The sequence below is a fragment of the Lepidochelys kempii genome, chromosome 15, assembly GCF_965140265.1.
Source record: "Lepidochelys kempii isolate rLepKem1 chromosome 15, rLepKem1.hap2, whole genome shotgun sequence".
Classification (NCBI taxonomy): domain Eukaryota; kingdom Metazoa; phylum Chordata; order Testudines; family Cheloniidae; genus Lepidochelys; species Lepidochelys kempii.
In genome coordinates, this window is record NC_133270.1 from 30425466 (window position 1) to 30434959 (window position 9494).

General features: G+C 58.2%; 1 protein-coding gene across 2 annotated transcripts; it reads left to right on the top strand.

Moving 5' to 3' along the window:
- The first annotated feature begins 1408 nt into the window (after nucleotides 1–1408).
- Nucleotides 1409–8656, top strand: CRYBB3 (crystallin beta B3). 2 transcript variants are annotated; one of them, XM_073313252.1, is made up of 6 exons: nucleotides 1409–1676; nucleotides 2039–2118; nucleotides 4532–4650; nucleotides 5167–5299; nucleotides 6094–6236; nucleotides 8393–8656. In XM_073313252.1, exons 1-6 carry the CDS (start codon nucleotides 1457–1459, stop codon nucleotides 8556–8558), a joined length of 861 nt encoding a protein of 286 aa, XP_073169353.1. In that variant the 5' UTR covers nucleotides 1409–1456; the 3' UTR covers nucleotides 8559–8656. The 2 variants fall into 2 exon arrangements, with proteins under 2 accessions (XP_073169353.1, XP_073169354.1); XM_073313253.1 differs by having other exon boundaries at nucleotides 1501–1540.
- Nucleotides 8657–9494: the final 838 nt, after the last annotated feature.

Sequence of the window (9494 nt, forward strand, 5' to 3'; positions counted from 1 at the left end):
AGCTCTAAGGCCAATAACGTGCGTGCCCCACCAGCACCTGTCAAAAGTCCTGGCAGCTCCACAGACCCCCAAAGAGATGGATGGTCGGGAAGAGTGTAAGGAACAGCCTGTTAACGTTGGGTACTTGGGGAAATGGGTCTCTTTGGCACCCTGAAGGCCTGTGTCCTTACAGCCATGCCGGCTTTGCTCTCCAATCTAACTGGGCCCGGGCCAACCAGAGTGATATGCAGTATTAGCCTGTGAATAGGAATGTGAACCGCAGCCGCTGAGATGGAGCATACTGGTCACGTGGAGCCATCGGGCTCCAGGCACCGAAAAGCGGCTGGTCTAGGTCTCAGAGGTCTAGGTCTGTAGCAGCATTTCGTGTAATGCAATAGCTGTGCTCTGCACATAGGCTCCAGATCACTTCCATGCCTGCTGGTAGTGCCTTGAGCCCCCTAATGAGAGTGGGGGGGGGCATCGCACAGGCCCATAGATAGAGAGAGCCTCTGCCCTGAAGAGCTTACTATCTATTAGACAAGACGGACAGGGCAGGAAAGAACAGGCATAGAGAAGGAAAGTGACTGACCCAAGGCCACCCAGCAGATCAATGTCAGAGCTGGGAACAGAAACAAGGTCTCCTGAGTCCCAGTCTTGTGCCCTATCCACTGGGCAACACTACCTCAAAATACCCTCCAATACTTTGGGATAAAGAGCCTGCACGCCACCAGAGCTACAACAGAGCCAGCATAGGCTGGAGACCCCAGGCCTTGCCTTGCTCTGTAGCCTGAAACATACTGTAACTATTTTGCATGAGCTTTGCCTTGCTCTGTCCTTGGTTTTAGAGTAAACACATCAATAAACTCCAGAGGAGGAGTTTTCCGGAGAATCTGGCAAGGAGCAATGGGAACATGCTGATGCGAAGTTCAATATTAATCTTTTGCAAAATGAGTGGGATATTTTTAAGGGAAAGCCGGAAGAAATTTGAATAATGTTTCCATAGTCCACTGCAAGCCCTCGCTCTTGCAGTGAAATCTAATGGCTGGAATTCAGTAGACCTACCTGCTGCATCAGCATCAAAATGTGCTGCCCTGTTCAGAAACAACTCATAAATAGGGCTCTCCCTGATCCCGCTCCGTCACAGCAGAAACACACTAGAAGAGGTAGTGGCAGCATCCCTGCTTGAATTTGAAGGGTTTTTAGCAGTTAGCACAGGAGTTTTAGAAAAGGTCTTTTATTGTACAGGATATTTTGTTAAAATCTGGGAGAAATGATACCAGGGGGTTTTAATTAACCAGGACACTAGCTGAACTCAGTGTGTTTATTCTCCCTGCCCACTGGCTCCTCCAAGCCCTGTTAAATTCAAACTACTTTAAAAAGCGGGCAGTTGGGGGAGGTAGGTGGGAGGAAAAGTTGGTCAGCTGTGGCACATTCCAATCAGGGAGCTCTGACTTAAGATGCTCAGAAAAGACATTGGATGTGTCTGTCCTGGTTCTCGTCCTGGCGCTCATCACTGAAACATCTGCGTGCCTACAAGGGGCCCGGCAGTCTTACCCCTCAGGTGGGATTGTGCTGTGTTGGGATTACAGTTGGGATTGCTTTTTGCACAAGAAGAGAGAGAAGCATTAACCTGAGACAACGGCTGCAGGCTGAAACTAGACAAATTCTAACGGGAAATAAGAGGCGGATTTGTAACAGTGAGTTGAATTACCCACCAGAATAGCTTCCCAGGGGTTTGTGGTGACAGCCTCCATCGTTTTCAGTCTTTGTCGAGGCTCTTTCTAATGCAGTCACAGGTTATTGGGCGCCATGCAGGGGTCATGGGTTGAGGGTTTGTGGCCCATGTTATGCAGGAGGCCAGATGGGATGTTCAGAAGGGATCAGCGGGTTTACGAATACAGTGCACAGATATGCTCCAGTCAAACTTCTTTACCCAACCTCATGCTTGTTCTCCCAAGGAAAGCCAGAAGGAGAAGCAGCAGCCGTAACTTTTCATAAAATAGTTTTAAAACTTTTGTTCGGGTGACAGTGTTAAAGCTTTTCCACTTCGGATTTTCAGGCGCGATGACTGAACCGCAGAGTCCCCCCGAGCCAACGGCTGCTGGGGAGAGCCTTGGCGAAACAGGTGGCAATTACAAGGTACAGAAGCGATGGCCCGTAACAGACTAACACGGTGTGTTGCTCCAGCTCACCCTTGAAACATACCTGGCGCCTGAGTGGACTCGCGCTTACTAACGTGGAACGTTGTAGCTTGTGTGGGTAAAAAGCGAGCAGCCTGGAGCCTTAACAGCACGGCAGTGTTTTAGCATGACCCAGTGCGGTGATAAATCTGTTCCTTGTGTGCCAGAGCTGAGCTTTCCAGCCTCCGAGCGTCAGAGTGAGACTTTGATCTGATGCGTTACTACTAGTACCTCTGCCAGACACGCTGCTGGAAAGGGGAGATGCTTTCTGCAGGGTCTGTCAAGGCCCAAGCCTCTCCCGGTAATCTGTTTACTGTTGCAGCTGCTTAGCTTTTATTATCTGGCTGGCAAAGAACGCAGGTTGTGTAGCCCCGCCGAGTTTTGCTATATTTGTCCGAAGCGTATTTCTGTTGAACTGGAGTGGTGGTAAAGTCCCTGATGATAAATGCAAATGCTACCTCGCAGGTCAGGGTTTCTGCTGTGTGGCGTCGGAGGGCTGTGAATAAGGAACATCAGCTCAGCCCTTCAGCTCCTGTGTGGTGCTGCATTTCCTTTCTCCATCTTGCACCGTGCGGAGGAATAGGGCAGTGTCCGGTCACCGTGGGCTCCGCTGGGTGCGAGCGCAATGGGTCAGTCGGTGTGGGGGTGTTGCACCGGGGGAAACATACAGGGTCTCCACAGGGAGTGCAGGAGAAAGCGGCACGTTGTGATATGCTCGCAGCGTTAGAGTGATAGCCCCCAGCGTAATGTCAGAAGCAGTCGTTACCCATCCTCTGAGACAAAGACCCCACTTGCCACAGGGAATCGCCCACTTACTACCAGTCCGCACTTTCCCTCCGTCCTGCAGTGGCAAGCGCGCGCCCCTCAGCTGGAGGACACGGGGGACCAGCCCAATGCTCTGCTGCTGTTCTTGGCCAGGGAAGCTGGGAGAGAGGAATGGACCCACGAGACTGTTTGGGCCCTTCACTGCAACAGCGTTCGGGAGACCGACTCATTTCTGGAAGGCTTGGAAGGCTGAATGGCTTTCCCTGGGCTCACACTGCCCCTGGGCCTAGATTTCTGCTAATTGCTGGCAGCTTGGGCTGGAAAGAGGCTCCTGGGGATGGCTCCTGGAAAGGAATGAGCCAGCACATTTGGGGTAGCTGTGTTGGGTTCTCAGGCCGTGGGCCCTTATCCTGCAGTGACTCCTTTCCCAAAGGTCTGTCCGATCTTTCGCACCAAGGATTGAGTGACGCCCAAAGTGAAACTCCCTGGCAACTGCCAGTTTGCCATGTAGAGAGTGTACGGACCCACGTGTTCGTGAATGGTTCCATTGCAGAACCCTCTAACTCGCCCTACGACTCTGAAATTCAGGGTTCCCGAAGGCTCCATCTGAATTTGTTACCAAATCCCAACCCTGTTGAGTTTTGTTCGGTTTGAGGTTTGGCTGCTGCTCAGCCCTGCAGACCCCAGGTGAAAATTAAACCCATTCCAAGCTAGTCAGGGTTAATGACTCAGGTAATAAGCTCATGGATCAAGAGAGAGTGATGAGTAGGAAACTATGAACCCACCCCTGGGGCAGGAAACCACAGACCAGAGCAGAGTCCCAGGTGAATTGTTAGAGTGAGCGGAGTGGATCTTGGGTCTTGCACTTGAATTGATGATCCTGAAGACAGGCATTCACTTTGTGGTCAGTGTTTCAGCCAAGTACAGATGAGATATCACGCCTTGTTGTATTCAACAGACGCTCTGTGGTCAGTGCTTGGCTATCAAGCTAAAACCAGAGCCATCCATCTCGCCAGAACCTGCAAGTCAGAAATCCGTGATGCCGGCACTCGCCATCAGGGGAGGTGAAGTGCAAAGCACATCCCGGCCTGCAGATGCAGTTGGTGAATTGGAACAAGTTGTTGATGAGGGTGGAAGGAATTCAGACCGGTCGTAGAGCTGCCCAGCTACCATGGAGTGCGACTCGTATGGCTCAAACCTACTGGGCGAACGGGAGTGGCTGGATAGGCTGCTGGGATACTGAACGGTTTGCTGCAGAACTAGGAACGCCAGGTTCAGTTGTAAGGAGACTGGCTAGCAAGCAAAGGCAGAAATAGGCGATTTAGTCACCCAGCCTGCTTTGCTGCTGTTTGTGTTTGAAGTGTGTGTGTGTCCAGCTGAGTTATCACCAGTGCCAGGCCTGGCTTTCTGGAAGGGAAATGCCGAGGGTTCCCCCATGGGCGACAGCGCAGGAGGAGTAGACTGAGTAACGGCCTGAAGTGCCCGGGCTGTGACTGTACCTGCACATCGGAGCTTGTCTCTGCCAGCGTGGCCGGTGTCCAGCTCCCCCTCCCGGCTCCGGCCAGGCCGCGGCCGTGGAGGTGCGAGAGCGTCCCCTCTCCTTTCAGATCACCGTCTTCGAGCTGGAGAATTTCCAGGGCAAGAAGCGTGAATTGACAGAGGAAACTCCGAATGTGACAGAGGAAGCTCTGGAGAAAGTGGGATCGATCCAGGTGGAATCAGGCCCGTAAGTACAGAGAGCAGACGGATGAGCCCCACAGAGGTGGGGGGCAGTGCCCTTCAAATGCAGGAGGGGAGAGGGCAAGGGCCCCCCACAGCAAAGAAGGAGGATGAGTTTCTTGCTAACAGGGCCCTTGTTCTGCACCCTTGAGACGAGTCTGGGAAACACAAGCCAGGTGCTGGGAGTGAAGGGACCATGCAGCCCCAGGCAGCAGGAGGCTCGGCTGGGCTGTGAAGACCCTCCCCCAGACCTGTGCGAGGGGCTGACCCTAGGAGGCAGGGATCCCGTGCAGTTGTGGGGTGCTCGGCTTGTTAAATTCCATCCCGCTCTGAGGCTGCCCGCAGCAGCTGCTGCCAGGGGAACCCCCCGCCCCAGTGTGGGGGATGTGCTACACACCCCCTGAAAAACCCAGCCCCGTCCTGGCCAGCAGCCGGGAGAGGAGGCGGGGGGGAGCCCCGAAGTGGGAGTCCCCATGCCCTGTGTCTGCGTACCGCCCCAGCGCTGACCGGCCTCTCCCTGCAGGTGGCTCGGGTTCGAACGCCAGGCCTTCTGTGGGGAGCAGTTCGTGCTGGAGAAGGGAGCCTACCCGCGCTGGGACTCCTGGTCCAACAGCCACAGCAGCGACAGCCTGATGTCCCTCCGCCCCCTGCTGATTGTGAGTGGGGCCGGCGCGGAGCTGGGAGGGGGGACAGCCGCAGAGAACCCCTTTGAGGCGAGCCAGAGGCGTGGGACCCCCTTGCTGGGAGTGGGCAGCGAGGGTGCACAGCAGAGGCTCAGGATGGGAGTTAACAGCCCCCAGGGGTTGTCCTGAGCCTGGGGCCCCACGTTGCTCAGTGAGATGCTTCTCCTGTGAGCCCTGTCCTCGAGGGGATGTGCTCCCCAGGGCTATTTCGTGTCAACTTAAACCCCCTCCCTTCTCGGCCCCCACCACGGAGCCTGGGGAAGGAGCCCCCATTTCCTGACTCCATTCCCCAACATAGCTCCGCCATGAGCAAGCTCAGGGGGCTGGGGCCTGCCTCTCACCCGTGTCTCGCACAGATGCGCACGTCAGCTGGAAGGGTGGGGGCCTTTCGCTCCTCTGCATTTCTTTGGCCTTCGGCAGCTTTGTTCCCAGCTCCTGTCGGCCAGCAGAGCCTGGGATCTTTTGAGGTAGCACCAGGCTGGTCTGGATCCCACCGTGACGCTCCCACGCGCTGCGGCGTGTGTGATTCTCAGCCCAGAAACCAGCCCTGGCATCTGCCAGGCCACCCATGCCTCCTGCTCCGTCCAGTCAGCGCTGGCTGGGTGTGGAGGCTCTTCCCGCCCTCGACAGCCGGGGCATGCAGGGCCACTTGGGCATTCAGCCCCCAGTGATCTCTCCACAAGGTGGGCAAGCTGGGGTGGCTTGGCTGGCTTCTCCCCAGCAGGCAGGGCAGTGGGAGAGCAGCTTGCTGGATGTCTCCACTGCAGGACAGCAACGAGCACAAAATCCACCTGTTTGAAAACGCCGGTTACAGCGGGAGGAAGATGGAGATTGTAGATGACGACGTGCCAAGCCTCTGGGCTCACGGGTTCCAGGACCGGGTGGCCAGCGTCAAAGCACTGAAGGGAACGTAAGGGCAGAGACCCCCTGGGCCAGCCCCCAGCTCCAGGGCAGCCGGTGTGAGACGCTAGCAGCCAAAGCACCGCTGTTACTCTCCCGCTGAGCTGGGCGCTGGATGTACACACGCTAGGAGACACAGACTGCCCCAGAGAAGTGACTTGCCAATTACAGACATGATGCAGCGGGTGGGTGGAGCGCAGGGGGCGGGGCCGGGGCCGGGGACACATGGTTACATAGACTAGCGCAGGTTTCAATCAATAGCTAAATAAAGACCTGCCACCCCTGTCTGAGGGGCTTGTGGAGCCTGATACAAACTGTATCCAACTCAGTGAGCAGGGGTGAAAACTCTTCCCTAACCCCTAGCAAGCCATCAATCAAACCACCCGCACCAAAGAGAGACAGAAGCAGAATGTGCCCCCTTTGCCCAGGTCTGGCAGCCTTCAGGGCCTGGAGCTGGCCGGTCAGTGATGGCCCGGAGGCTGGACAGAGCACCTTCTTGGGGGCATGGGCTACACCCAGGCTTTGCACCGCAGTAACTGCCTGGGGGAGCTCTACGGTGGGCGCAGAGATACAGATCCCAGGTGCCTAGAGCTCTTTTCCCGGCCCTGGGCGAGGGATCACACAGCTTTGTCTTTGTTTCTGAGTCGGCTGTGGGTGCCCCAGCTACGGGGCCAAGAGCCCAAACAAACCGATGGAAGAAGGAAAGCAGGGCCGCATGCCTCGGGCAGGGGACTTTCCTGGCTGGGTTTGCCCTGGAGGCTAGGATCATGGTTCAGTGCTGGTCTGTTCTCAGACTTCGGCTGCAACATCTCAGTCCTTCCCCATCCCCAGCCTCCTGGCCCTGCCTGACCGAAGTCAGGGCGAGTGAGAACTCCTCACTTTGGGGGGGTACATTCCACTGGTGTCCCTGGGCTGTTGGGGGGTGGGGGGTGTCACTTCCTGACCTGCTGATGCCTGCCCTGGGAAAGGGAAGTCCCTATGGTTCTGGTCCATGTGGGTGGGTAGGGGCTGGGGGCTGCTGCCCATTCTCTGCGCCCTGCTGGTTCCTGGGGCATAACACACACACCTGACCTCCCCCAGACCTCCTGCCCCTTCCTTGCTGGGCATGCCACCATTCCCTCCTGGAGCTTTGGGCATCTGCCATTCTGTGCTTGCTGTGGCCTTATTTAGCAGCTGCACCGTGACACCCTCCCCCCCAAGCAGGGGTGCACAGGACAGCAGGAGGCCTGAGCAGAGCCGGGCTGATGGGGGAATGGCCCTTGGCCTCCAGCTCTGCTGGGGCAGCAGCAGGTCGACATGGCCTTTCTGTGGATGCAAAGAGCAGCTCCCCCCCCCCACAAGGCGGGGGAGAGAAGGCCCTGGACTTGTATTGCAGGTCCCTGCATGAGTTCGGGGGCAGCCTCCCCCTGGGCCTGATCTCTCTCCCTGTCGTCATCGCTGGAATGGGAAATGGCTCCAGCCCATCTGGGAATGATGCTTATGCCTTTAATTATCCCCTGGCATGAGCCACGGACAGGTTCCCCGGGACGACAACTCTTGCTGTTGAGCACCAGGTCCATGCAGCTTTGTTGTCCCCCGGGGTGCCAGGCTGGCTCCGGGTGGCGCGGGCAGCCAGGGAAAGGCCCGAGCTCCGCAGGAAAGCAGCCGGTGCGGAGGCAAGGCATGTGCTGCCAGGACCTGGGTGTGCAGTACGGTGTCTCGGGGGGCAAGGCCAGGGAATGGTGCTGAGCTGCCCCCCCCCCGCACTTTGCGACGTGGGGTGAAATAGAGGGCTGGCCTGACGGGCACCCAGGGTCCAGCGGCAGTGCGGGAGGGAGGCGACATCATCTATCCCTGTGACTGCTTCCCCCGTCGCTACCGCTGAGCCTGTTCCAGCCCCCGTTAGCCTGGCTCGGCCGGGCCAGGCAGGTCCCACGCTGCCCAGAAACTGTGTTCATGTAGCCAGCTAGGCCCTTGGCGTCCTGGGGCCCACGCTGGGGGCTGGAGCCAGCACCTGCTCCGTGGCCGGGGCCAGCACAGCCCCGGGGGAGGCACCGGGCGCGTACGTGAAGCAGCGACGCTGTGGCTGGGAGCCAGGGCTGCCCCCGCTGTGCCCGCCGGCCCCCGCTGGGGAGCTTGCCTGGAGCTCCCGTCTGCCGTGCTGAGGGTTGTCTCCCTCTCCCGCAGGTGGGTGGGCTACGAATACCCCGGCTACCGAGGCCGCCAGTACGTCTTCGAGCGGGGCGAGTACCAGCACTGGAACGAGTGGGACGCCAGCCAGCCCCAGATCCAGGCTGTGCGCCGCGTCCGGGACCAGCAGTGGCACCAACAGGGCTGCTTTGAGGCCAGCTGAAGGGGACGCCGGCGCCTTGCAACCACGGCCGAGGAAGAGGAGGACGACGTGATTTATAACCCGCCGTGTTTGCGCCAAACCTTCTCAATAAAGCTCAGAGCTGGAGGCTGCTGTGGCCTGGCTTGTCCCGCTGCTGTGTTCGCAAGTCGGCCGCTGGGCCAGGGCTGTGTCCTGGGGGCAGGTGCCAACCCTGCGGCTCTGAGAGCTGCCCTCCTTGCCTCCTGGCATCGCACAGGGGTTCCCAGCCGGGGGGGGGGGGCACGACCACCCTGCCCGAGCGGGCGGGGGGCCTGGCTAGATGTGAGGGAAGCCCAGGATGGGAAAGGCTGAGAATTGCTGAGCGCTGCCTTTTCCCCACGCGGGCGGGCCCCACAGCACAGGCTAACGGAGCTTGGCCAACATGGGCTGCCATGTGCAGCCGGCCCGACATGTCCTCCTGGTGCTAGGGCCGTGTGGGAGGTACCTGCGGCCCCAGACACATCCCTGGGCGTGTTCCCCATCGCGCCACAGCGTGAACCCTGACCAGCGTTGGCCCTGATGCCAACTCAGCTGAGGCCTCCGTGATGTCCGGAGGGGGGGGCAGAGCAGCTGTCTGGGCGGCTAGACTCTCCAGCAGCAGATTGTGCCCAGCAAGAAGCTATGGAACAAAAGGGAGAAAAGAACAATCGTGCACGTCGTTACATAAAGGCTGCAGTGTTCCAAAAATAACACCCCTTCCGCCGCCGCTTCGCAGAGCTCACGCTGCCTGCCTGCAGAACGAGATGGCGACCCGAGCGCTTGCTCCGGGGGATGCATCGTGGGCACCTCCTCGCAGCTCCTGGCACGCTGCTTTGCATGTGATATCCGAGAGCGGGGTCTCTGCAAAGCGCAGCTGAAAGGGTTGCAAAGGTCATAGCAGACACGCTGGCGTTTGCCTTTCGGTCTTGCCCTCGGGGA

Coding starts and splice junctions, on each gene's coding strand:
- CRYBB3 (XM_073313252.1), top strand. CDS start 1,457: ATGTGTCTGTCCTGGTTCTCGTCCTGGCGCTCATCACTGAAACATCTG. Junction 2,119..4,531: donor AAACAGGTGGCAATTACAAG/GTACAGAAGCGA, acceptor CTCTCCTTTCAG/ATCACCGTCTTCGAGCTGGA. Junction 5,300..6,093: donor CCCTCCGCCCCCTGCTGATT/GTGAGTGGGGCC, acceptor TCTCCACTGCAG/GACAGCAACGAGCACAAAAT.